The sequence below is a fragment of the Salmo salar genome, chromosome 17 (genome assembly GCF_965601325.2).
Source record: "Salmo salar chromosome 17, fSalSal1, whole genome shotgun sequence".
NCBI classification, from domain to species: Eukaryota; Metazoa; Chordata; class Actinopteri; order Salmoniformes; family Salmonidae; genus Salmo; species Salmo salar.
Genome location: NC_138307.1, coordinates 17,484,723 through 17,512,067, shown reverse-complemented (window position 1 = coordinate 17,512,067; position 27,345 = coordinate 17,484,723). Strand labels below are relative to the sequence as shown.

Below are 27,345 nucleotides of genomic sequence, written 5' to 3'. Positions count from 1 at the left end.
GACAGACAACGGGACACAGGTCAGTACTCCCGAGGTTGGGAAGCAGTGGGTCGGTATGGTTGAATGAACGTGCCTCTTCTGGAACAGCTGTTCACAATGACAGGACATTGCTCAGTAAACATTATGTAACATGAGTGTTGCAGTGGAGTAAAAGTCACCTCTTGTGGAACTGGTAGATCTCCGGCATGTTGCCAAACAGGACATCCTTCCTGTTGAGCAGAGCACTGGGGAGGAGGTGGGCCATGGCTGGGTTGTCCATCTCTGCAGCATAACCCTGGATTAACAACACATACTAAAATGTTAACACAGGACAATCTGAAAATGCACATCTATGATAAGTCCATTTTCAACAATAACACACACACACACACACACACAGACACACACACACACACACACACACACACACACGACAGTAAGTGAAGTAGTGGCGACCTCTAGTGGTCAGAAGTGACACACCTGCAGTACACAGAGTAGCTCCTCTACATACACCCTCTCAGTCTCCAACAGCTCGTTCATTACATGTCTGTAGGAACAAAACAACATTCTATTTAACATCAACATATTGTATTATTATTTTGATAAACTATACCAAGTATGAAATATCTAACTATCTTTCTAACTATCTCTTTTCAATTGTGTTTCACAAGAGGATTAATTCATATTGATCTTTTTAAATATATATATTTTTTACCCCTTTTTTCTCCCCAATTTAGATCTTGTCCCATTGCTGCAACTCCCCAACGGGCTCAGGAGAGGCGAAGGTCGAGTCATGCGTCTTCCGAAACATGACCCGCCAAACCTGCCCGCTTAACCCGGAAGCCAGCTGCACCAATGTGTTTGAGGAAACACCGTCCAACTGACGACCGAAGTCAGCCTGCAGGTGCCAGGCCCGCCACAAGGAGTCACTAGAGCGCGATGAGCCAAGTAAAGCCCCCCCCGCCAAACCCTCCCCTAACCCAGACGACACTGGGCCAATTGTGCCGCCCTACGGGACTCCCGGTCACGGCCGGTTGTGACACAGCCTGGGATCGATCCCGGGTCTGTAGTGACGCTTCAAGCACTGCGACGCAGTGCATTAGTCCTCTGCGCCACTCGGGAGGCCGTTCATTGATTTATTTTAAGGCATTTCAGGCTATAGTATGACATCATTGACCTTTGACCCCTGACCCTACCGTCGGAGCACAGCCAGGTTCTCCTCCTCCTCAGACAGAGAGCCGTGTCTGCTGCCTCCGTTCTGCACCTGGACCTCCACTATTCTGCAGTTTTCTACGTTCAAGATGTTATCCTCTGCATTCCTTGTCTCTTGACTCCTGTGAGCTACAAGAAACAGAAAGACGGGATAAGAACTACTCATCTGATCTTCAAACAACCAACAAAAAAGTCATTTCAATCAATCAATGATATATTGTCGGGGAATGAGATATTGTTTAAGGCACAATTGCAGTTCTTACATGCCACTAGATGGCAATGAATGGATCAGAAACAGGACAGGCTACTGCTGACCTGCAAAACAACTCAGCAAAATGTAAAACTGACCCTTACCTCAACCAAACCCTTAACCCTTACCCTAACCCAATTTGAACCTATTCTGAAATAAAATATTAGGAGTGTCCGTATAGCTTTTTCCATCAGAACCAGAGAGACAGGGAGGGAAAGACAGAGAAAGAACCAGAGAGACAGGGAGGGAAAGACAGAGAAAGAACCAGAGAGACAGGGAGGGAAAGGCAGAGTCAGAACCAGAGAGACAGGGAGGGTAAGGCAGAGTTAGAACCAGAGAGACAGGTGGGAAAGACAGAGAAAGAACCAGAGAGACAGGGAGGGAAAGGCAGAGAAAGAACCAGAGAGACAGGGAGGTTAAGGCAGAGTTAGAACCAGAGAGACAGGGAGGGAAAGACAGAGAAAGAACCAGAGAGACAGGGAGGGAAAGGCAGAGAAAGAACCAGAGAGACAGGGAGGGAAAGACAGAGAAAGAACCAGAGAGACAGGGAGGGAAAGACAGAGAAAGAACCAGAGAGACAGGGAGGGAAAGGTAGAGTCAGAACCAGAGAGACAGGGAGGGAAAGGTAGAGTCAGAACCAGAGAGACAGGGAGGGAAAGGCAGAGAAAGAACCAGAGAGACAGGGAGGGAAAGACAGAGAAAGAACCAGAGAGACAGGGAGGGAAAGACAGAGAAAGAACCAGAGAGACAGGGAGGGAAAGACAGAGAAAGAACCAGAGAGACAGGGAGGGAAAGACAGAGAAAGAACCAGAGAGACAGGGAGGGAAAGACAGAGAAAGAACCAGAGAGACAGGGAGGGAAAGACAGAGAAAGAACCAGAGAGACAGGGAGGGAAAGGTAGAGTCAGAACCAGAGAGACAGGGAGGGAAAGGCAGAGAAAGAACCAGAGAGACAGGGAGGGAAAGACAGAGAAAGAACCAGAGAGACAGGGAGGGAAAGACAGAGAAAGAACCAGAGAGACAGGGAGGGAAAGACAGAGAAAGAACCAGAGAGACAGGGAGGGAAAGACAGAGAAAGAACCAGAGAGACAGGGAGGGAAAGACAGAGAAAGAACCAGAGAGACAGGGAGGGAAAGGTAGAGTCAGAACCAGAGAGACAGGGAGGGAAAGACAGAGAAAGAACCAGAGAGACAGGGAGGGAAAGACAGAGAAAGAACCAGAGAGACAGGGAGGGAAAGGTAGAGTCAGAACCAGAGAGACAGGGAGGGAAAGGCAGAGTCAGAACCAGAGAGACAGGGAGGGAAAGGCAGAGAAAGAACCAGAGAGACAGGGAGGGAAAGACAGAGAAAGAACCAGAGAGACAGGGAGGGAAAGACAGAGAAAGAACCAGAGAGACAGGGAGGGAAAGGTAGAGTCAGAACCAGAGAGACAGGGAGGGAAAGACAGAGAAAGAACCAGAGAGACAGGGAGGGAAAGACAGAGAAAGAACCAGAGAGACAGGGAGGGAAAGGCAGAGTTAGAACCAGAGAGACAGGGAGGGAAAGACAGAGAAAGAACCAGAGAGACAGGGAGGGAAAGACAGAGAAAGAACCAGAGAGACAGGGAGGGAAAGGCAGAGTCAGAACCAGAGAGACAGGGAGGTTAAGGCAGAGTCAGAACCAGAGAGACAGGGAGGGAAAGGCAGAGTTAGAACCAGAGAGACAGGGAGGGAAAGGCAGAGAAAGAACCAGAGAGACAGGGAGGGAAAGGCAGAGAAAGAACCAGAGAGACAGGGAGGGAAAGGCAGAGAAAGAACCAGAGAGACAGGGAGGTTAAGGCAGAGTTAGAACCAGAGAGACAGGGAGGGAAAGGCAGAGTCAGAACCAGAGAGACAGGGAGGGAAAGGCAGAGAAAGAACCAGAGAGACAGGGAGGGAAAAGTGTGATATGTGGAACAGAGTGCAGTACTCACTAGGAGGGGACATGGGGAACTTGATGATGGCTTCAGGCCTGGGAGCCACTGGCTGGACGGGCCGTGTCTGTTTGGCTGCCAGCTTCTTCAGACTGACCCTCCTCTTCTCAAACATCTCCTGCATGGACACCTGCTTTTGGAACACCTTCTCTACCTGCTCCTGTTAACACACACAGAGTGGAGGGAGGGTTAGATGCGGACGTTTTGAGGGTGTATCTCAATCGTCAAAAACGTCTTCCTCGTCTCTATTCAATAGTTTGATTATACTTGGGGCCAGGAGTTTTTCCTGACCAGGTGGAGAGGGGAGGAAAAACCTGGAAAAATATCTAGACCTCCTGGTCAGGTCTAGTGTTCAAAACAACTGGCCCACCAAATACAATGTTTTCTCCTCATGTAATGTATATCTGGTGCCTCCATGGGGCGCCACCTACCCTGAGCTCTGGGTTGAGGATGGAGTCGTAGTCCCTCCAGATGCCGTTGAGGTCGGTGATCTGGTGTTGGGCCGCCGTGTCCAGGTACTTCTCCAGCTCCTGCAGCGCGGCCTCTGCCCCGTCCTGAGACTGACATCTATCTACCGGCTGGGAGGCAAGGAGGTAAATCCCTTCCTCACACCACCTCGATGCCTAGAGAGGGAGGGAGGGAGGGAGGGAGGGAGGAGAGGGGTTCATTATACCACAGGTCAGAGGGAGAATGACTCCTTGAATGGCTGAACTCAAACCCTAACTCTTATACCTTGACACTTGTCAAACATCTGAAAGATTCCATCAGCTCTCACCTACTAGAGGGCTACATTGACCAATCACCCGGTTACTGATCCCCATCTAAACCAGGGTTTGCCAGTGTTTCCATGGCCCTACTTCTCCCCTCCAGCCCTCACCTTCTCCAGACAGTGGTGCAGCTCCATGACCCTACTTCTCCCCTCCAGCCCTCACCTTCTCCAGACAGTGGTGCAGCTCCATGACCCTACTTCTCCCCTCCAGCCCTCACCTTCTCCAGACAGTGGTGCAGCTCCATGACCCTACTTCTCCCCTCCAGCCCTCACCTTCTCCAGACAGTGGTAGTGCTCCATGACCCTACTCCTCCCCTCCAGCCCTCACCTTCTCCAGACAGTGGTGCAGCTCCATGACCCTACTTCTCCCCTCCAGCCCTCACCTTCTCCAGACAGTGGTAGTGCTCCATGACCCTACTTCTCCCCTCCAGCCCTCACCTTCTCCAGACAGTGGTGCAGCTCCATGACCCTACTTCTCCCCTCCAGCCCTCACCTTCTCCAGAGTGGTGCTGCTCCACGACCCTACTCCTCCCCTCCAGCCCTCACCTTCTCCAGACAGTGGTGCTGCTCCATGACCCTACTTCTCCCCTCCAGCCCTCACCTTCTCCAGACAGTGGTAGTGCTCCATGACCCTACTTCTCCCCTCCAGCCCTCACCTTCTCCAGACAGTGGTGCAGCTCCATGACCCTACTCCTCCCCTCCAGCCCTCACCTTCTCCAGACAGTGGTGCAGCTCCATGACCCTACTTCTCCCCTCCAGCCCTCACCTTCTCCAGACAGTGGTGCTGCTCCATGACCCTACTTCTCCCCTCCAGCCCCCACCTTCTCCAGACAGTGGTGCTGCTCCATGACCCTACTCCTCCCCTCCAGCCCTCACCTTCTCCAGACAGTGGTGCTGCTCCATGACCCTACTTCTCCCCTCCAGCCCTCACCTTCTCCAGACAGTGGTGCTGCTCCATGACCCTACTTCTCCCCTCCAGCCCTCACCTTCTCCAGACAGTGGTGCAGCTCCATGACCCTACTCCTCCCCTCCAGCCCTCACCTTCTCCAGACAGTGGTGCAGCTCCATGACCCTACTCCTCCCCTCCAGCCCTCACCTTCTCCAGACGTGGTGCTGCTCCACGACCCTACTTCTCCCCTCCAGCCCTCACCTTCTCCAGACAGTGGTGCAGCTCCATGACCCTACTTCTCCCCTCCAGCCCTCACCTTCTCCAGACAGTGGTGCAGCTCCATGACCCTACTTCTCCCCTCCAGCCCTCACCTTCTCCAGACAGTGGTGCTGCTCCATGACCCTACTTCTCCCCTCCAGCCCTCACCTTCTCCAGACAGTGGTGCTGCTCCATGACCCTACTTCTCCCCTCCAGCCCTCACCTTCTCCAGACAGTGGTAGCTGCTCCATGACCCTACTTCTCCCCTCCAGCCCTCACCTTCTCCAGACAGTGGTGCAGCTCCATGACCCTACTTCTCCCCTCCAGCCCTCACCTTCTCCAGACAGTGGTAGCTGCTCCATGACCCTACTTCTCCCCTCCAGCCCTCACCTTCTCCAGACAGTGGTGCAGCTCCATGGCCCTCAGGAGGAGGACCTTCTTGGTCTTGAGGAAGGAAGTGACCTCATCACACACGGCCCTCAGCTCACTGCACTTAGGCAGGATGGAGTCCTCAGCGTAGTGAGCACTCTCAATCAGCCCATCCCCCTCAGCGGCCAGGGACAGAGCCCAGTCCAACACATCCTGGAGAGAGAGAGGCACAGGCAGGTGAGAACACACACACGACTATTGCACAGCAAAACAAAGAAATATGAACAAAGCAGTCATAATGGAAAGCCATTAAATCCATGTTACTTCCTAGTTGCCTCTGAAATAAGGACCTATGCATAACAGCCAACTCAGCATTTTACACAACATATACAGTCTGTAAAGATTTCACTGTGGATGTTCTGGGCCTTATTGCAGGCATTGTGGATTCAGTTCATGTCCATATATGTGGTGGGAATGTAGAATGAGGGAGCAGGTTGTTTCTGTGGTGCAGAACCAGAAGTAACACCATCCACTCTACCACCACCAAACCCAGCTGCAGAACCTCCCCCACACAACCCTCTCTTCCTCCCTCCCTCCCTCCCTCCCTCCCTCCCTCCTGCTGCTCTGCAGCCCTGCAATGGTCTGGGCCATCGAAGGCGACAAGCTCTCTTTCTACACACACGCACCGCACACACACACACACACACACACACACACACACACACACACACACACACACACACACACACACACACACACACACACACACACACACACACACACACACACACACACGCCATGTTTTCTAGTCACATAGGGACACAGCAGTAATGTATGTGTGAACCAACCAATAGAGGTATGGTCCACTGCACGTGAGTCTCATCTGTACAGTCAATACGGTCATTGAGATGAATGGGGTCTATAATGTACTGGGGTACAACTAGAGCGGAAACAGGATATGACCCATGTCAGCTGGTGGAATCTCATCATTCAACTTTCTACATTCATTTCACTCATCGTGTTTTGGATCTGTTGGACAAGTTGATGAGCTATGGGGAGGATGATGTGTGCTATTGGGATGAAGAGTGTGTGTGTGTGTGTGTGTGTGTGTGTGTGTGTGTGTGTGTGTGTCTTACGCAGGCTTTCTCCTCCTGGCTGTTGAGTTCTCGTAGGATGTGTTCTGCATGGGCGGGACTGATGCCAACCTCCGAGATCGCCTCTACCCGCTCTGATACCACATCCAGCTGGGCACGCACCTGAACACACATAGTGAGGGACAGGTAGAGTCAGAACACACACACACACACACACACAGAGACACACGCACACACTACAAATTCACAAACATTGACTGGGACTACATCTCCCATGATGCTCTTGTGTCCCTGTTCCCCTCACCTCACGGAAGTAGTACTCAAAATGGCGGAGCTGCAGACACTGTTCCAGCTTGGTCTGGTGTCTCTCCCAGAAATCATCAAACGCTGTCTCTGTCTCATCCAGCTGGCCCAGCAGTCTACACACGGATGGAGGAAGAACGGTAGACGAATGAAGGGATGGAGAGAGCGAGATGGATGGATGGATGGAGGGAGGGAGAGAAAAATGGAAAGGGAATGAAGGATAGAGAGGAGAACCTGAGTCAAAAAAAAGAACTAACAATGGTATTTCAGCTTGGATCTCAAAGTATCACTAACTGAAACCAGTGGAGATCAGAAGTACCTATTCTTTGAAACCAAACCAGTCCTGTGTTTAATCAAATCCCTTACATAACCTACTCCTCCAAGAGCAGAGCACTTTACAGTATAACCAACATAATGTTTTGGGTTATGAAACACTGCAGTTTTCTTTCCTTTGTTCTCCCAATTCTGCTCTGCAGCTGTGAGTGCTGCCACTATGCATCCTATCCCCGTACTCCCAAAATACACCAGAATGGCACGGGGGGCAGATTTCACTGCAGCGCGGCAGAACACAGCCTAGAAGGTTCAGGGTCATGGTGGGAGATGAGAGAGTAGAGTTCTAGGTAACTTCTACCAAGACACACACCACCATTGTTACTAGAGAACATGAATCTTGACTGTTCCATAACCAGTTGGACCTCAGGATATCTCTGTCTTCTTTCCTATCTCTGTTGTTCCTACTGTACCCTGTCCCTTTCTCAACCCATTTCATTAGCATTAAAGGGACAGTTCACCCTAAAATTGATATGGCGCCAAACTTTCCCATTCATTTAAGATTGAGGCATACATACAGATTTAGTATGATCTAAACAACACAACTTTAGACCACTTCTGAGGTATGAGAGTACCTCTAAGCCTGACCCTTGACCCCTGTCCCCTCTGACCTCTGCACGGTGGCCAGGTTCTCCAGCTCGTCCTGGTTCATTGTATAGTCGGGTTCTCTCTGCAGGGGCTCGTTGATGCTCTCCAGGAGCCGGCCCCCCTGGCCCAGGGCCACACACAGGTCCTCCTGAGAGAGAGACAGGACATGGACACATCAGTCAGAGGGATCTACCATTAGACAGTACAGAGTATACAGTCTCAGCTCTAGCCAAAGTCTGTTCTTCAGTATATCTTTCCTCTGAGAAACACTAACATCAGGAACAAATCAGGAACTGAATGTTTAATCATGCCTTGAATTTCAAATGAATTGACCTCAACACTATCACTTAAAACATGGACTTTTTGGTAATAGTCTGCATATTAATGACTTGGTCCCTCCATGCCCTTACCTTCATCTGTCCCTTCTTCTCGGTGTGTGTGGCCAGCAGGTTGGAGGTGGCCTGGGCGTCGTTGGGGAGCTCAGTCTCGGCCAGCTCCGTCCCAAACGACTGCAGGGTCTGAGCCGTGGTCTTCACCATCAGAGCAAAGGCCTCGATAGCCTGAGGACCGGACAAACACAACCCAACTGTGTCATCACTGTTATAAACACACACACATCCTATTGAGATGGGACAGTTTAGAAAGAGTTCAGTTCAGTGCGCAGATTTGGGCCCTATGTAGTCTGTCAGGGGTCTGGTGGGAAGGGTATGGTAGTAGGGTACTCACGGTGCGGTGTGAGATCCAGGTATCATGGCAGTAATCCTGGGTTCCTCCCAGCTCCTGGGGCAGCTGAGTCCGGTCGATGTAGGCGTGGAGCTCCGTCACAGAGCTCAGCATCACCACCTGGGACACAGGGAGGAGAGTCAACGCACATTAACCTACATACGAGACGCATACAAACGTCCACGAACGTCCTCACATCAGACGAGCACGTGCACATGCATATAAAAAAAACATACCGGCACCTTCATCTTGAACTCATCCCTGTTGAACTTGAAGAAGATGTCGGACAGCGTCCGCTGGAATAAGGTGGAGGGCCGCAAGACCAGAACCAGCTGTAAATTCACTGGGAATGAGCCCTGTGGAACACACCCATTCATTACTTAGTGTTGTTGTTGTTGGGGGATAACCTTTCAGAAGTCTTATGGACTTGAATGGAATGCAATGATACAAATTAAATGGACATACATACACACATGCCTTACTGGAAAGAGTGGTAAATCAGGGTAGTGATTCGTCTTGGTAAGCAACTCCAGTATATATTTGGCCTTGTGTTTTAGGTTATTGTCCTGCTGAAAGGTGAATTTGTCTCTCAGTGTCTGATGGAACGGAGACTGAATCAGGTTTTCCTCTAGGATTTTGCCTGTGCTTAGCTCTATTCAGTTTCTTTTTATTCCACAAAACTCCCTAGTCCTTGCCGTTGACAAGCATACCCATAACGTGATGCAGCCACCACCATGGTTGAAAATATTAACAGTGGTAGTCAGTGTTGTGTTTTTCCCCAAACATAACACTTTGTATTCAGGACATAAAGTTAATTTCTTTGCCACATTTTTTGCAGTTTTACTTTAGTACCTCATTTAGGTTAGTATTATGGATTAACTACAATGTTTTTGATCCATCCTCAGTTTTCTCCTATCACAGTCATTAAACTCTGTAACTGTTTTAAAGTCACCATTGGCCTCATGGTGAAATCCCTGAGCCGTTTCCTTCCTTTCCAGCAACTGTGTTAGTGACTGGGTGTATTGATACACCATCCAAAGTGTAATGAATAACTTCACCATGCTCAAAGGGATATTCAATGTCTGCTTTGTCCATTTTTAGCCATCTACCAATAGGTGCCCTTCTTTGCGACGCATTGGAAAACCTCCATGGTCTTTGTGGTTGAATCTGTGTTGGAAATTTACTGCTCGACTGAGGGACCTTACAGAAAATGTTATGTGTGGGTTACAGAGATGAGGTAGTCATTTAAAAATCATGGTAAACACTAGTAAACACCATTAGTCCATGCAACTTATGTGACTTAATAAGCACATTTTAACTCCTGAACTTATTTAGCCTTGCCATAGCAAAGGGGTTGAATACTTACTGACTCAAGACATTTCAGATTTTCATTTTTAATTAATTTGTAAATATTTCTAAAAACATAATTCAATTTTGACATTATGGGGTATTGTGTGTAGGCCAGTGACACAAAATAAAAATGTAATCCATTTTAATCAGGCTGTAACACAACAAAATGTGGAAAAAGTCAAGAAGTGTGACTGCTTTCTGAAGGCATTGTAAGCCAGATTGTTAGTGGCTTGTTATAACAGGAGTTGTGAATTACTCTGCTCTACGGGGGGTCTTCAATCGATACTGCAAGACTAGCTAGAGTAGGACAACCTTCCTCAGCCTAGGGCACACAAACAACACTACCCACAGAGATGTAGCATCACCACACTCCACTGCTGCAGGCTACAGCTGACATATATAGCAGGCTGAGTGGGCATAACACTGATCCCTGGAGGAGTGGAGGGATAGCACTTCAACCAACATCACTGGAGGTGCAGCCAAAAATATCTAGTGCATGTTATAAAACAGGTGCATCTCTCGCTTGTTTTAGAATAGGTACTTTTTTTAATTCTTTGGGTTGAAGATACTGAGAAGAGATTTCGCCAGAAAACCCAGAATCCACACAGCAACTGACAGCCTGAATATAGCCTATTGTCTGATTGGATGAACCAGAGCCACACACACGCACACGCACGCACACGCGCACACGCACACACACACACACACACACACACCTCCCCTATGTATTTACTTGGACAGTGAAGCTAAAAGTGCATTTGCAGTTTATTTTGGTGGTGTTAATAGGCATAAAATTACACCCCCCCCCAAAATGCTAACCTCCCCTGTTATTGGTAATGGTGAGTGGTAAGCATGTTTTGGTGGCATGATCTCATTAACGTAGAAGTGTTCAGAAACATATTCTATTCTTATTTACAGTAAAAGTGACCAAAAGAATGACAATACGTTATTTACCATTCATTTCGTTTGGGCACATAATCCGAAACACAGACAAAACAAACTGTAAATGCATCCGAGTTTATTGAGCCTCAAGCTTGATGTAGTCATTGCGTGCTAGGAATATGGGACCAAATACAACCTTTTTAACTAAATCCAAATACTTATGACACCTTCAAATTGGGGGACTTTCATTTCTAAACGGTAAAACAGACACAGTGCAACCAGAAAGTATTCATACCCCTGGACTTATTCCACATTTTGTTATGTTACCGCCTGAATTTTTCTCACCCCAAATCCAGATAGATACAAGATGTAATCGCCGTCAAAAAGTTATTCTACAAAGTATTCACTCAGGGGTGTGAATATTTCTGTATTTTATTTTCAAGACATTTGCAAAATCTTGTAAAAACACATTTTCACTTTGTCATTATGGGGTATTGTGTGTAGGTGGGTGAGAAAAAAACATGATGTAATCCATTTTGAATTTAGGCTGTAACAACAAAATGTGGAATAAGTCAAGGGGTATAAATACTTTCTGAAGGTACTGTATGTATGAAAATACCCTCAAATAAAAAGGTAACATTCTGTACTGTCGCCTCATATTAAACATTTGATCTCAAATCCAAAATGCTGGAGTAGAGACAAATTACAAGTTTTAGCTTAACTGTTCAAATAAATACGTAGGGGGTTTGTAACCACAGTAAAACCTCTGCAAATCCCAATTCCAATTAGCAGCATAAGGCTCTATTTCAGCAGTATGATGTCATCTCATATTGCCAAACGGCTGCTTCCCAGAGACTAGCCCACTACATCCACACACAGCTGCTTACCAACCCTGCAAGACCACGTTGCCATGGAAACTGCACTCCTTGGGAGAAAGAGATGAGATTCCACACAGCGCCGGTATCCACATCTGTCACAAAGCCAGTCTATTTTTTATTCATTAATTGCATCCAGTAAATAAAGGACTGCTCTTTCTCACTGAAAAAATGTGTCAATGACCAGGTTTCGAACCTGGATCTCAAGACTGCTTTAGCCCACTGAGCTAAAGACCTAGGCATTTGCTCTGGGAGCTAACACGTGTCTTCAGGGGTCAGGCGAAGTCCCTCAAATCTGAGAGTATTACTGAACTACCACCGCAAAACCAATGAAGAGACCCTGAGAGATAAAACGTGTTCATCTTCATTACCTCACTCTCTCATTATTTATCTCCTAATTAATAATCCAGCGCACGGTCACACTCTATCCTGCACATGACACTCAAACAAATGACTTGATCTGTTTGGGACTGATGGCTGTATGGGACTGATGGCTGTATGGGACTGATGGCTGTATGGGACTGATGGCTGTATGGGACTGATGGCTGTATGGGACTGATGGCTGTATGGGACTGATGGCTGTATGGGACTGATGCTGTATGGGACTGGAGCAAGCCTGCTGTGATTGGAGCTCGACTGTTATTAGGCTCCTCCTCTCAGTAGATTTGAACCCAATTTGCACATAATACGACCCATTTCTATCACAGTAACCCATCAATATTCTTGGAGAGCTTGGAGTTTGCTGACACTAAAATCATAAAATCCCTTTAACAGCGGGCGGGCGGACGTTAAAAACCATTTAATGAGAACATGGAAGGAGGGGCTGCTTCTTGACCTTCAAACTGTGATTTCCATAACAATACCATCCCATGTAGTCTGACTCTGGTTTATCCAATGAAAGCTCATGTTAAACCCAGCTACACAGTATATGATATACTGTAGGAAGTAATGATGGAACACATATTAGAATAAGGATTTTCACTGGGGTCTCAGCTGGGAGGGAACTCACCCCATCCACCGCTAACGTGTAGCAGCACCCACTTAGGTGATAGGCGGTGGCCATGTTGTAACAGAACACTCAAACCACACATCAGCTAGCTGTTATGGTGGAACAGCTGATTTGGTCATTTATTCTGAACATGTTTTTCGATCTCCAATGACATTCTATAGGGAGTACCATATAGACAGAACATTGATCAGGATAACCTTGACATATGTCAGCTACAGAGGAAGATGTATGGCCTCCAGCATAACAAACACATTCACGAGATATGCCATCACACACACACACACACACACACACACACACACACACACACCACACACACACACACACACACACACACACACACCCCCCCCCCCCCCCCCCCTCCTGTCACGTCACTGGGAAGCCCCTGCAAACAGATAGCTGAGTAGCCTGCCCCCACTACTATCTCTTCCCCATCACACCCAGCTGAGTAGCCTGCCCCCACTACTATCTCTTCCCCATCACACCCAACTGAGTAGCCTGCCACCACTACTATCTCTTCCCCATCACACCCAGCTGAGTAGCCTGCCACCACTACTATCTCTTCCCCATCACACCCAGCTGAGTAGCCTGCCACCACTACCATCTCTTCCCCATCACACCCAACTGAGTAGCCTGCCCCCACTACTATCTCTTCCCCATCACACCCAGCTGAGTAGCCTGCCACCACTACCATCTCTTCCCCATCACACCCAACTGAGTAGCCTGCCCCCACTACTATCTCTTCCCCATCACACCCAACTGAGTAGCCTGCCACCACTACTATCTCTTCCCCATCACACCCAACTGAGTAGCCTGCCCCCACTACTATCTCTTCCCCATCACACCCAACTGAGTAGCCTGCCCCCACTACTACCTTTTCCCCATCACACCCAGCTGAGTAGCCTGCCCCCACTACTATCTCTTCCCCATCACACCCAGCTGAGTAGCCTGCCCCCACTACTATCTCTTCCCCATCACACCCAACTGAGTAGCCTGCCACCACTACTATCTCTTCCCCATCACACCCAGCTGAGTAGCCTGCCCCCACTACTATCTCTTCCCCATCACACCCAGCTGAGTAGCCTGCCCCCACTACTATCTCTTCCCCATCACACCCAGCTGAGTAGCCTGCCACCACTACTATCTCTTCCCCATCACACCCAGCTGAGTAGCCTGCCACCACTACTATCTCTTCCCCATCACACCCAGCTGAGTAGCCTGCCACCACTACTATCTCTTCCCCATCACACCCAGCTGAGTAGCCTGCCACCACTACTATCTCTTCCCCATCACATAGCCCAGCCCCTCTACCTCCCCCTGCCTCCCTCCTCTTCATAGCCCAGCCCCTCTACCTCCCCCTGCCTCCCTCCTCTTCATAGCCCAGCCCCTCTACCTCCCCCTGCCTCCCTCCTCTTCATAGCCCAGTCCCTCTACCTCCCCCTGCCTCCCTCCTCTTCATAGCCCAGCCCCTCTACCTCCCCCTGCCTCCCTCCTCCTCTTCATAGCCCAGTCCCTCTACCTCCCCCTGCCTCACCCTCCTCTTCATAGCCCAGTCCCTCTACCTCCCCCTGCCTCCCTCCTCCTCTTCATAGCCCAGTCCCTCTACCTCCCCCTGCCTCCCTCCTCTTCATAGCCCAGCCCCTCTACCTCCCCCTGCCTCCCTCCTCTTCATAGCCCAGTCCCTCTACCTCCCTCACCTCCTCTTCATAGCCCAGTCCCTCTACCTCCCCCTGCCTCCCTCCTCTTCATAGCCCAGTCCCTCTACCTCCCCCTGCCTCCCTCCTCTTCATAGCCCAGCCCCTCTACCTCCCCCTGCCTCCCTCCTCTTCATAGCCCAGTCCCTCTACCTCCCTCACCTCCTCTTCATAGCCCAGTCCCTCTACCTCCCCCTGCCTCCCTCCTCTTCATAGCCCAGTCCCTCTACCTCCCCCTGCCTCCCTCCTCTTCATAGCCCAGTCCCTCTGCCCCCCCCCCCCGCTTCAGTACCATGCAGTGCAGTGCCTAGGGGTGAGTAATGACACCAACCCTCTGCTCCTCTCACTGCAGGCCCACAGGGACACAGTCACAAATCATACTGGTAATCACAGTCACAATCAAAATCACAGACACTGCATGCTTGAGGGTGTGTGTGTGTGTGTGTGTGTGTGTGATTTGCCCTTGGGACCACCATACTGATACAGCACTCTACTAATCAGCAGGTTTCCCCAGCCTGTTTACACACTACTATCACTGTAGCGAAATCAATGAACACACACACACACTTAACAGAGGCTTACAGAGGACGACTGTCCTACCTCAGAAATGTTAACAGCTCAACACCAGCCTCCTCCCCTCCCCTGTCACATGGACAGATCCAATGGGCTGGAACGGGCCGCTATGGCTGGAACAGTCCATTATTATTGGGGGGCTGACAGGCCCATATAAGGAGAACGATGAAGACATGGTTTGCTGATGGGTGAGCTAAAAGGTTAACATTTGTCAATGTTATATTTATAGAAAAGTAATATTTCTGTTTTGTTTGTCTGTTTCATAACTCTGCATTTATTACCACCATTATGAAGAACACATAGATGTGAAGCCAGTATCAAGTATTATGATGGTGATTCCTGGAACTCATTGTGGGTGTTTCATGTTCATCACCCTAGTCAAATCACCCTATCCCCTCGCTAGTCAAATCACCCTATCCCCTCGCTAGTCAAATCACCCTATCCCCTCGCTAGTCAAATCACCCTATCCCCTCGCTAGTCAAATCACCCTATCCCCTCGCTAGTCAAATCACCCTATCCCCTCCCTAGTCAAATCACCCTATCCCCTCGCTAGTCAAATCACCCTATCCCCTCGCTAGTGAAATCACCCTATCCCCTCCCTAGTCAAATCACCCTATCCCCTCGCTAGTCAAATCACCCTATCCCCTCGCTAGTCAAATCACCCTATCCCCTCCCTAGTCAAATCACCCTATCCCCTCCCTAGTCAAATCACCCTATCCCCTCGCTAGTCAAATCACCCTATCCCCTCGCTAGTCAAATCACCCTATCCCCTCGCTAGTCAAATCACCCTATCCCCTCGCTAGTCAAATCACCCTATCCCCTCGCTAGTCAAATCACCCTATCCCCTCGCTAGTCAAATCACCCTATCCCCTCGCTAGTCAAATCACCCTATCCCCTCGCTAGTCAAATCACCCTATCCCCTCGCTAGTCAAATCACCCTATCCCCTCGCTAGTCAAATCACCCTATCCCCTCGCTAGTCAAATCACCCTATCCCCTCGCTAGTCAAATCACCCTATCCCCTCGCTAGTCAAATCACCCTATCCCCTCGCTAGTCAAATCACCCTATCCCCTCGCTAGTCAAATCACCCTATCCCCTCGCTAGTCAAATCACCCTATCCCCTCGCTAGTCAAATCACCCTATCCCCTCGCTAGTCAAATCACCCTATCCCCTCGCTAGTCAAATCACCCTATCCCCTCCCTAGTCAAATCACCCTATCCCCTCGCTAGTCAAATCACCCTATCCCCTCGCTAGTCAAATCACCCTATCCCCTCCCTAGTCAAATCACCCTATCCCCTCGCTAGTCAAATCACCCTATCCCCTCGCTAGTCAAATCACCCTATCCCCTCCCTAGTCAAATCACCCTATCCCCTCGCTAGTCCAATCACCCTATCCCCTCCCTAGTCCAATCACCCTATCCCCTCGCTAGTCAAATCACCCTAACCCCTCCCTAGTCCAATCACCCTATCCCCTCCCTAGTCCAATCACCCTATCCCCTCCCTAGTCCAATCACCCTACCCCCTCCCTAGTCCAATCACCCTAACCCCTCCCTAGTCCAATCACCCTATCCCCTCCCTAGTCCAATCACCCTATCCCCTCCCTAGTCCAATCACCCTTCCCCTCCCTACTCAATCACCCCATCCCCTCCCTACTCAATCACCCCATCCCCTCCCTACTCAATCACCCCATCCCCTCCCTACTCAATCACCCCATCCCCTCCCTACTCAATCACCCCATCCCCTCCCTACTCAATCACTCTATCCCCTCCAGCTACAGCTGTCACAGCCTGTACCACATGCAGAGACAGACAGACAGACAGACAGACAGACAGACAGACAGACAGACAGACAGACAGACAGACAGACAGACAGACAGACAGACAGACAGACAGACAGACAGACAGACAGACAGACAGACAGACAGACAGACAGACAGACAGACAGACAGACAGACAGACAGACAGACAGACAGACAGACAGACAGACAGACAGACAGACAGACAGACGAGAGCTAACTACTTGCACATCATTACAACAATGTATATAGACATAATAACATTTGAAATGTCTTTATTCTTTTGGAACTTTTGTGAGTGTAATGTTCACTGCAAAATGTTTATTGTTTGTTTAACTTTTGTTTATTATCTATTTCATTTGCTTTGGCAATGTAAACATGTTTCCTATGCCAATAAAGCCCTTAAATTGAAATTGAATTGAGAGACAGAGAGAGACAGAGAGAGAGAGAGAACAAAAGAGAATTAGAGGAGCATGTGACAGTAGAGAAGGAGAGAGGAAGAGCGTACAGTAGAAAAAAGAGAAGACAGAAGTGTAAAGGGTGATTATTACTAAATATTTTCTCAGATTGTTCTGGCAATTCTAACATAGAAACTTCATTGGGAGGAAGGATGTTCAACAAGCTTTTTACATTTGTATCAATGTGAGAGAATCAAGATGAAAGTGGCCATATAAGGCCATTTTTAGACCTATACAGTCCTCCTGTGAGACCCTATGATCTGTGAACCGTACATGACAACATCTTGGTGCAATTATACTCCTTATAGTGTGTTCTAAAATACAGAGTAGGAAAACGCTAGCGAGTGAGCCAATCCCATCGATCTCCCTCTCTCTCCTGCAGGTTGAAGTGAGTGTGATGTTGCATAATCTGAAAGGAGGTGATTCTACAGGACTCTCCTGCAGGTTGAAGTGAGTGTGATGTTGTATAATCTGAAAGGAGGTGATGCTACAGGACCCTCCTGCAGGTTGAAGTGAGTGTGATGTTGTATAATCTGAAAGGAGGTGATGCTACAGAACTCTCCTGCAGGTTGAAGTGAGTGTGATGTTGTATAATCTGAAAGGAGGTGATGCTACAGAACCCTCCTGCAGGTTGAAGTGAGTGTGATGTTGTATAATCTGAAAGGAGGTGATGCTACAGGACGCTCCTGCAGGTTGAAGTGAGTGTGATGTTGTATAATCTGAAAGGAGGTGATTCTACAGGACGCTCCTGCAGAACTAGGCTATTAGTTACAGTTTAGTTACAGTTTCACCAGACAACAAGGCACCTCACGGAGAAGTCTGCACTCTGCCACTACTCTGATATACAAAGGTTTCCTGTCGCTCAGCACATCTCTAACACCTGTTAAGGCGTATGCTCTAATAGATTACACAACACACACACCCTCAGCATAGTGTTAATGAGGCGTGCACACACACACACACACACACACACACACACACACACACACACACACGGTGGGTTACTCACTGCAATGCGTAGCAGGGTCCCCTTGACGGCGGTCCATCTGTCTTGGCGGCGGTCGATGACCAGGATGAAGCCCACTCCAGACGCTGTCACACTGTAGGATAGCGAGACACGGTCACCATAGCAACATGGATGTGTGTGTATGTTACCACGGTTACATGGATGTGTGTGTATGTGTGTATCGTCCTAATGACAGGACCCTTGACTGCTCCAAGATCACAGGCTACCCACAGGCTGTGGAATTAGAACGGCCAGCTCAATCCCTGTGTGTGAGTGTGTGTGTGTGTGTGTGTGTGGATTGTGTACAAAAATACCAGGAGAGTGTTGCTGGCAGCACACGTTTACATCTCAGTCAATTAGCAGACACTCTTAACAAGAGAGACAACCACACACACACACACACACACACACACACACACACACACACACACACACACACACACACACACACACACACACAGAAATGTGAAAGAGTCAATGCTGCTGAGGTGGTCCATGTACATCAACACAGCCAGGAGAAAATCCATCATCCATCCATCACCCTGCTGTACATCAACACAGCCAGGAGAAAATCCATCATCCATCCATCACCCTGCTGTGCGCGCGCACACACACACGGTAGAAAACACACTACCAAAACGTTGCCTCTTCCTCAGGTTAATCCCTTTGATGTCACACGACAGGATATGTCTGTTATTCCCAAAACCTCCTCAATAGAATGTCATCTCCTTCTCCCATTCCTTTACTCTGTTATTCCGGTATTCCGGTTTTCCCTCTCTGCAGATCCCGTTTGTTAAGCACCAGCGTTCTGTTTACAGCTCTGATAGAACGGGAGCCAACCGCCAAGCCCCCTGAGAACAACTCTCCTCTGCCTACCTGCTTCTCTACACCAGCCAATCAACTCAGCCCTGCATCTCCTGCTGCTCCCCCATAGCCTATCACAGAGCAGCATACGGTGATGGACAGCGGTGGCGGGAGTGTGTTTGAATGGCTCATGAGCAGAGGGGGGCGGGACTCCTGATGGAGAATGAGATGGGATCCACCCCCCTTTAGCTGGTAGGTGAGGGATCCACAAAATGTCATTCATTCAATTGCCGCCATGACAGTGGTGCACACACACACACACACACACACACACACACACCTTTCTTCTCGCTTTAGCTATAGAGCTTCCCTCCCCTCCCCCTGGTCTCATTGGCTCTATCCCTCCCTCTCTGCTCAGCAGCATGTGTGTTGGCAGTGAGGAGAGCACAGAGGTAAAGGAGGAAGCCAGTGAGATAGAAAGAGAGAGATTTATAGAAATAAAAGGTAGAGAGATGAACAAAGAGAGCGAGAGAGGACAGAGAAAAAGGAGAGGAGAAAGTGAGAGAAAGAGGAGAGAGCATGCATCTTGAGAGATAAAACAGACGGTGATATGATTTTATCCAGTGGTACTAATCAGGACCGTCCATAGGGCTGAACTGGCAGCATGATGGATGTTTCTCTATAGGACACAGTGTTAAATACAACACTCTGATTCAGAGATAAACTCATAGTAATTAAACACCCAGGACACCCAGTCTATACCCCCACAATACCCCTCTTTCTCTTTAATATCTCCTCTTCCAGCTCCCTCTTTCTACCCCCTTACTGTCACTCACGCTTTTGGTCTGACGAGCGCGCTAGAGAAAGAGAGAGAAAGAAAGAGTGAGTAAGCAAGAGAGAAAGGGAGAGGCACAGAGAAAGAGAAGGAAAGCGAGGGAATAAATGAAAGCAAGCTAGAGAGCACAACAGAGAAAGAAAGCACCCTCTCTCTCTCTCAATTCAATTCAAGGGGCTTTATTGGCATGGGAAACATGTGTTAACATTGCCAAAGCAAGTGAGGTAGATAATATACAAAATTGAAATACAAAATAAAAATGAACAGTAAACATTACACTCACAAAAGTTCCAAAAGAATAAAGACATTACAAATGTCATATTATGTCTATATACAGTGTTGTAACGATGGGCAAATAGTTCAAGTACAAAAGAGAAAATAAATAAACATAAATATGGGTTATATTTACAATGGTGTTTGTTCTTCACTGGTTGACCTTTTCTTGTGGCAACAGGTCACAAATCTTGCTGCTGTGATGGCACACTGTGGTATTTTTTTTCGGGTTTGTTTTCAAATTCTTTGTGGGTCTGTGTAATCTGAGGGAAATATGTGTCTCTAATATGGTCGTACATTTGGCAGGAGGTTAGGAAGTGCAGCTCAGCTTCCACCTCATTTTATGGGCAGTGTGCACATAGCCTGTCTTCTCTTGAGAGCCAGGTCTGCCTACAGCGACCTTTCTCAATAGCAAGGCTATGCTCACTGAGTCTGTACTGTACATAGTCATGGCTTTCCTTACATTTGTGTCAGTCACAGTGGTCAGGTATTCTGCCACTGTGTACTCTCTGTTTAGGGCCAAATAGTATTCTAGTTTGCTCAGATTTTTTGTTAATTCTTTCCAATGTGTCAAGTAATTATCTTTTTGTTTTCTCATGATTTGGTTGGGTCTAATTGTGTTGCTGACCTGGGGCTCTGTGGGGTCTGTTTGTGTTTGTGAACAGAGCCCCAGGACCAGTTTGCTTAGGGGACTCTTCTCCAGGTTCCTCTCTCTATTAGGTGATGGCTTCGTTATGGAAGGTTTGGAAATCGCTTCCTTTTAGGTGGTTGTTGAATTTAACCGCTCTTTTCTGGATTTTGATAATTAGTGGGTATCGGCCTAATTCTGCTCTGCATGCTTATTTGGTGTTCTGATTATTTGGTACACTGAGGATATTTTTGCAGAATTCCTCATGCAGAGTCTCAATTTGGTGTTTGTCCCATTTTGTGAATTCTTGGTTGGTGAGCGGACTCCAGACCTCACAAGCATAACGGGCAATGGGTTCTATAACTGATTCAAGTATTTTTAGCCAGATCCTAATTGGTATGTCGAATTTTATGTTCCTTTTGATGGCATAGAATGGCCTTCTTGCCTTGTCTCTCAGATCGTTCACAGCTTTGTGGAAGTTACCTGTGGCGCTGATGTTTAGGCCAAGGTATGTATAGTTTTTTGTGTGCTCTAGGGCAACGGTGTCTAGATGGAATTTGTATTTGTGGTCCTGGTGACTGGACCTTTTTTGGAACACCATTATTTTGGTCTTAATGAGATTTATTGTCAGGATCCAGGTCCGACAGAATCTGTGCAGAAGATCTAGGTGCTGCTGTAGGCCCTCCTTGGTTGGGGACAGAAGCACCAAATCATCAGCAAACAGTAGACATTTGACTTCAAATTCTCGTAGGGTGAGGCTGGGTGCTGCAGATTGTTCTAGTGCCCTCGCCAATTCATTGATATATATGTTGAAGAGGGTGGGGATTAAGCTGCATCCCTGTCTCACCCCACGGCCCTGTGGGAAGAAATGTGTGAGTTTTTTGCCTATTTTAACCGCACACTTGTTTGTGTACATGGATTTTATAATGTTGTATGTTTTCCCCCAACACCACTTTCCATCAATTTGTATAGCAGACCCTCATGCCAAATTGAGTCGAAGGCTTTTTTGCATGAGAAGACGTTGCCTTTGTTTTGGTTTGTTTGTTAGTCAATTAGGGTGTGCAGGGTGAATACGTGGTCTGACGTACGGTAATTTGGTAAAAAGCCAATTTGACATTTGCTCAGTACATTGTTTTCACTGAGGAAATGTACGAGTCTGCTGTTAATGATAATGCAGAGGATTTTCCCAAGGTTGCTGTTGACGCATATCCCACGGTAGTTATTAGGGTCAAATTTGTCTTCACTTTTGTGGATTGGGGTGATCAGTTCTTGGTTCCAAATATTGGGGAAGATGCCAGAGCTGAGGATGATGTTAAAGAGTTTTAGTGTAGCCAATTGGAATTTGTTGTCTGTATATTTGATCATTTCATTGAGGATACCATCAACACCACAGGCTTTTTTGGGTTGGAGGGTTTGTATTTTGTCCTGTAGTTCATTCAAGGTAATTGGGGAATCCCTCTCTCTCTCTCTCACATCAGAGGTACATGGCGCTGGAGGGAGGCAGTATCCACAGGAGAGTTGTCTGCTTTCTGAACACCCCCTGGTCTTAGTAACAAGTGAGCTCATGATCACACATATCATCACCCAGTCACACACCACACCACAACTGAATATATACATCTCAGGTAGAACCTCATTCATGCATTTGATACAGATGGGTTCCCTTCGGATGTAATGAATGGATAGTATATGATACTATATTACTTAGAAATATATGTTTTCTTTCTTGTTTGTCAATTCAAATTTGTCTGAAATTACATCTTTACAGAACTCCTTTCTATGACAAACTGCTTCCTTATAGTAGCTGAGCCCTGGAGTGTTTAAACTAACAGACCCCATTAGATACACAGGAAGTCTCTTTCATTAACACCTCCACACCAGTCATGTTCCGTCTCTCCAAGCCCCCCCCCCCCCCGGCCAACTCCCACAGGGGTCAGGGGTTAAAGGTTTCACCATTAGCTAATGGGGAGGGGAGGATATGGTCCATTTTATCACCTTTTTTTTTGTTATTCAACATTTGTTAATATCAGGAATTCCTATTGAGATAGAGAATATCGTGGGATATCTGGCCAAGAAGGTAGTTCCTGTATAGAAACAGGACATACACCAAATGTACCGGGACATACACCTCATGTACCAGGACATACACCATATGTACCAGGACATATACCACATGTACCAGGACATACACCACATGTACCAGGACATACACCTCATGTACCAGGACATACACCTCATGTACCAGGACATACACCTCATGTACCAGGACATACACCTCATGTACCAGGACATACACCTCATTTACCAGGACATACACCACATGTACCAGGACATACACCTCATGTACCAGGACATAAACCACATGTACCAGGACATAAACCACATGTACCAGTTGCAGCAACGTTGAGGTGTAATATAGATGCCAACTATAATGGTTAAGATACAGTCCTGCATAAGACAAGTTGACTTTGTTGTAGGGAGATTCATTGTTGTGTTCAAACAAAGGAACTGAGAATAGTTGTACACTGACATCTGCTGGTAGGCTATGTTACCACACCACTTCCTCAACTATACAAAGTAATGACAAGTTCAAGCATCAGAGTGTGCATGTGTGTGCGTGTGCGTGTGCGTGTGTGTCACCTGGGCACACTCGTCAGGTAGGTCAGCACGTTGTGGAACTCTTCCTCCTGGAGCTCGCCAAATGCAGGGAATTCTGGGAACACGATGATGGGACTGCCGTTCTCAGCTCGGCCCCCTGGGAAAGAAATGGGGACGTTTGATTGATTAATTGATTCAATTTGTTCAACAAGGCCATCATTTTGCCCTCAATTAGACAGCACATACAACCCCCCATATCCCCCTTTCAGACCCCCACAGAATAGACATAGTGACAAGATGGATAGCTTTGGAATACTTTTATTTAATGCGTTTTTAAACGTTCATGTACTTCATATTCATAATGTCCATTATTCTTCTGATAGATATAGCTAATCCACCCCAGTGGAATGAACACACAGAGCAGTGGTTCAAGCCTTTCCCCGGGGACCCCCAGCTCTTCCACAGCTAGCACACCGGATTCAACTTGTCAACTGATCATCAAGCCCTTTGTGACACGTCTGGGGGTCCCCGAGGAGAGGTTTAGGGAACCACTGACCCAGAGGAATCATGTGACGGTCTGAGTGGGGGAGGGGAAGATTAAAGTCTGAGATATAGGATCCATCTTCTCTCACAAAGCCTGGTGTTACTGCGGCTCTGCAGGCTGCAAAAATAGGCTTTTCTATTTGTATTCTTCCTTTTTAACTCTGCGTTGTTGGGAAAGGACTCGCGAGTAAGCGTTTCACGGTAAAGTCTACACCCGTTGTATTCGGCGCCTGTGACAAATCAAATTTGATTTGATTTAGTGCTAGAGGAGGGTACAGGGAATGAGAGATGAACAGGTGTGAGTAGAGACAAAGAGACAGACGGTCTGTGTGAATCTCTGCACCAGCTGTGCCACTAGAGCAGAACCGTAGCACTGTGCCCTGATCCATCTGGTACCATGTGTGTATGTGTGTCAGGCAGACACCTGCCTGAGTAGGCGACTAGAGGAGGACCAGAGGTTAATGAATACAACACAAAACAAGGCCTGGAGAAACATACAACCTCCAGGGGAGAGGACATACAGAGAGAACAGGGAAGAAACAGTAACACAGCAGGAGTCTTTAATGACACAGCTAAAACAGTATTGCTGCGTCACACTCTCACCCGCTGGGCTCGGAGTCATTCTAGTGGCGTACCTAGGCTGTAGAGTAGAAGTCTGAACTAGAAATAGACCAAGGGTCATCTTCATCGGACTTAGCTGTGTGCTCATATGACTCCTCATCAGAGGGTGGTCAGCTGTCATGAACACACACACACACACATCACCCCTGGCAACCACAGAGTTATTAAAACACACTGACAGAGAGATGTGAAGACAAATAGACAAACAGACTGTACACAACCAAAGAACAGGTTCCAGGCAAGGCATGTAACAGCAGCCATAAAACATAGGCAGTTAGGAACACACACACACACACACACACACACACACACACACACACACACACACACACCACACACACACACACACACACACACACACACACACACATACTCTCTCAACGGGTGGAGTGTTAAATTCAGTCACACACTCAGCAGCCAATCACAGCAGCGCATAGTGCCACACACACTTGGCTCTTCCAACCGTTGCCGGGCCAGGTTGCCAAGTGGATCGCCATGTCGATGAATTATTCACGGGCCGTCTCCGTGTCGTTATTATCCGTGGTAACCCGACGTGGGGCCCTATCTGGGTTGGCATCGCCGTAGTAACGGAACAAACTGAGTTGGCCCAACTCTTTGGAAATATGGTTCTGGTGTAGAAATGTTTCCCTCAGTTTCCGCCCAAAGGTCGGGTCGTTGCAAGTCTTAGTTTAGTTAAGTCATGCGACAGAAATCAGTTTGAAAAACACTGCTGTACTCTATCTGGCAGCCAGAGTGCTATTCCTGTACTTTATAAATAGGAAAAAGCTGACGGATTATGTTTTGATGTTTAGGCCAGCTACTTCACTCAGCTACTTCACTCATATAGTGTGATATGATTGTTGCTCCATCAGTGGCCAAACTGAGTGTCATATAGACTCATTTTGTGATAAAACCTACAGTACTAATAACTCTGAGATGAGTGGGAGGCTGGCGAGCAGAGCCCCACCCAGCTTTGGGGATGGTTCTTCTGCCATATTGCTTTTTCCATCTGTGAAGGGAGATCTTCAAGGGCCTTGGCATCGCGTCTTGGGATTGGCTCACTCGGATGTTTGGGACTGAACCACTATGAGAGGTAACTATGAAGGAGGGAAAAGAAAAAGACTGACCTGAGAGGAAAGCAAACCGTTTCCTGAGGTCAGGATCGATGTCTACAGCAAACAGACGATCACTCTCCTGCTGCATGATGTCATCTGGAAGATAAAAGATTAAAAAAAACACATCAACTACAGTTACAGTAACATACAGTATTTACAATAATAGATGACAGTTACAGTAACAGTATTTACAACAATAGATGACAGTTACAGTAACAGTATTTACAATAACAGATGACAGTTACAGTAACATACAGTATTTACAATAATAGATGACAGTTACAGTAGCATACAGTATTTACAACAATAGATGACAGTTACAGTAACATACAGTATTTACAACAATAGATGACAGTTACAGTAACAGTATTTACAACAATAGATGACAGTTACAGTAACAGTATTTACAATAACAGATGACAGTTACAGTAACATACAGTATTTACAATAATAGAGCATAGTATTAGACACACAGACACCTGGAATGACATGACAGAGAGGGGAGCAGATGACCCACTGACCCACTTCAAGGAGAAGTCCCCCCAAATCCCCCCTTTTCTCCAACTTTCAGTCCCAGTCTCAGTGTGGAAGAGAGAAGGGGAGGTGAGGCTGAGGGGAGGAGGAGAGAGGGGAGAGGCAGAGGAGAGAGGGAGAGGCTGAGGGGAGGAGGAGAGAGGGAGAGGCTGAGGGGAGGAGGAGAGAGGCTGAGGAGAGAGGGAGAGGCTGAGGGGAGGAGGAGAGAGGCTGAGGAGAGAGGGAGAGGCTGAGGGGAGGAGGAGAGAGGCTGAGGAGAGAGGGAGAGGCTGAGGGGAGGAGAGAGGCTGAGGAGAGAGGGAGAGGCTGAGGAGAGGAGGAGAGAGGCTGAGGAGAGAGGGAGAGGCTGAGGGGAGGAGGAGAGAGGCTGAGGGGAGAGGGAGAGGCTGAGGGGAGGAGGAGAGAGCCTGAGGAGAGAGGGAGAGGCTGAGGGGAGGAGGAGAGAGGGAGAGGCTGAGGGGAGAGGGAGAGGCTGAGGGGATAGGCCAGTATTATTTCCTCCCCTCTCCATGCACAGTGGATTATAATAATCTGTTTTGGACTTCTCCTTGAGAAGTGGGTCAGTGGGTCCTCTGCTCCCCTGTCTGTGTGTCTAATACTATGCTCTATTATTGTAAATACTGTATGTTACTGTAACTGTCATCTATTGTAAATACTGTATGTTACTGTAACTGTCATCTATTATTGTAAATACTGTATGTTACTGTAACTGTCATCTATTGTAAATACTGTATGTTACTGTAACTGTCATCTATTATTGTAAATACTGTATGTTACTGTAACTGTCATCTATTATTGTAAATACTGTATGTTACTGTAACTGTCATCTATTATTGTAAAAACTGTGCCTGTCTGTGTGAGTGAGTGAGTGAGAGAAAGAGAGAGGGCGAAAGGCTAGTGATAAGAGGGGGGTTGTTGGGGGGGGTATGGTAGTGGTCCTGGGAATTGGCAATGCTGTGTGTGTGTGTGTGTGTGTGTGTGTGTGTGTGTGTGTGTGTGTGTGTGTGTGTGTGGCATGCTGTGTGTTGGCTGGCAGTAGGG

At 47.8% G+C, this 27,345-nt stretch overlaps 1 protein-coding gene across 11 annotated transcripts in view; it reads right to left on the bottom strand.

Moving 5' to 3' along the window:
* Positions 1–27,345, bottom strand: part of LOC106575511 (guanine nucleotide exchange factor DBS) — a 61,444-nt gene that overhangs the window by 8,198 nt on the left and 25,901 nt on the right. For 9 of the 11 annotated variants that reach the window (XM_045699024.2, XM_045699028.2, XM_082963511.1 and 6 more), the window contains exons 2-16: positions 25,783–25,866; positions 23,534–23,648; positions 18,357–18,447; positions 8,950–9,069; positions 8,717–8,833; positions 8,401–8,550; positions 8,014–8,138; positions 7,074–7,188; positions 6,812–6,931; positions 5,697–5,888; positions 3,822–4,013; positions 3,391–3,550; positions 1,176–1,320; positions 460–526; positions 159–274 (exon numbers count right to left, since the gene is read on the bottom strand). In XM_045699024.2, coding sequence (XP_045554980.1) covers positions 159–274; positions 460–526; positions 1,176–1,320; positions 3,391–3,550; positions 3,822–4,013; positions 5,697–5,888; positions 6,812–6,931; positions 7,074–7,188; positions 8,014–8,138; positions 8,401–8,550; positions 8,717–8,833; positions 8,950–9,069; positions 18,357–18,447; positions 23,534–23,648; positions 25,783–25,858 — 1,901 coding nt within the window. In that variant the 5' untranslated portion in view covers positions 25,859–25,866. Of the gene's footprint in view, positions 1–158; positions 275–459; positions 527–1,175; positions 1,321–3,390; positions 3,551–3,821; positions 4,014–5,696; positions 5,889–6,811; positions 6,932–7,073; positions 7,189–8,013; positions 8,139–8,400; positions 8,551–8,716; positions 8,834–8,949; positions 9,070–18,356; positions 18,448–18,987; positions 19,202–23,533; positions 23,649–25,782; positions 25,867–27,345 lie in introns of those variants that run through there. The other 2 variants (XM_045699019.2, XM_045699029.2) reach the window with 2 other exon arrangements.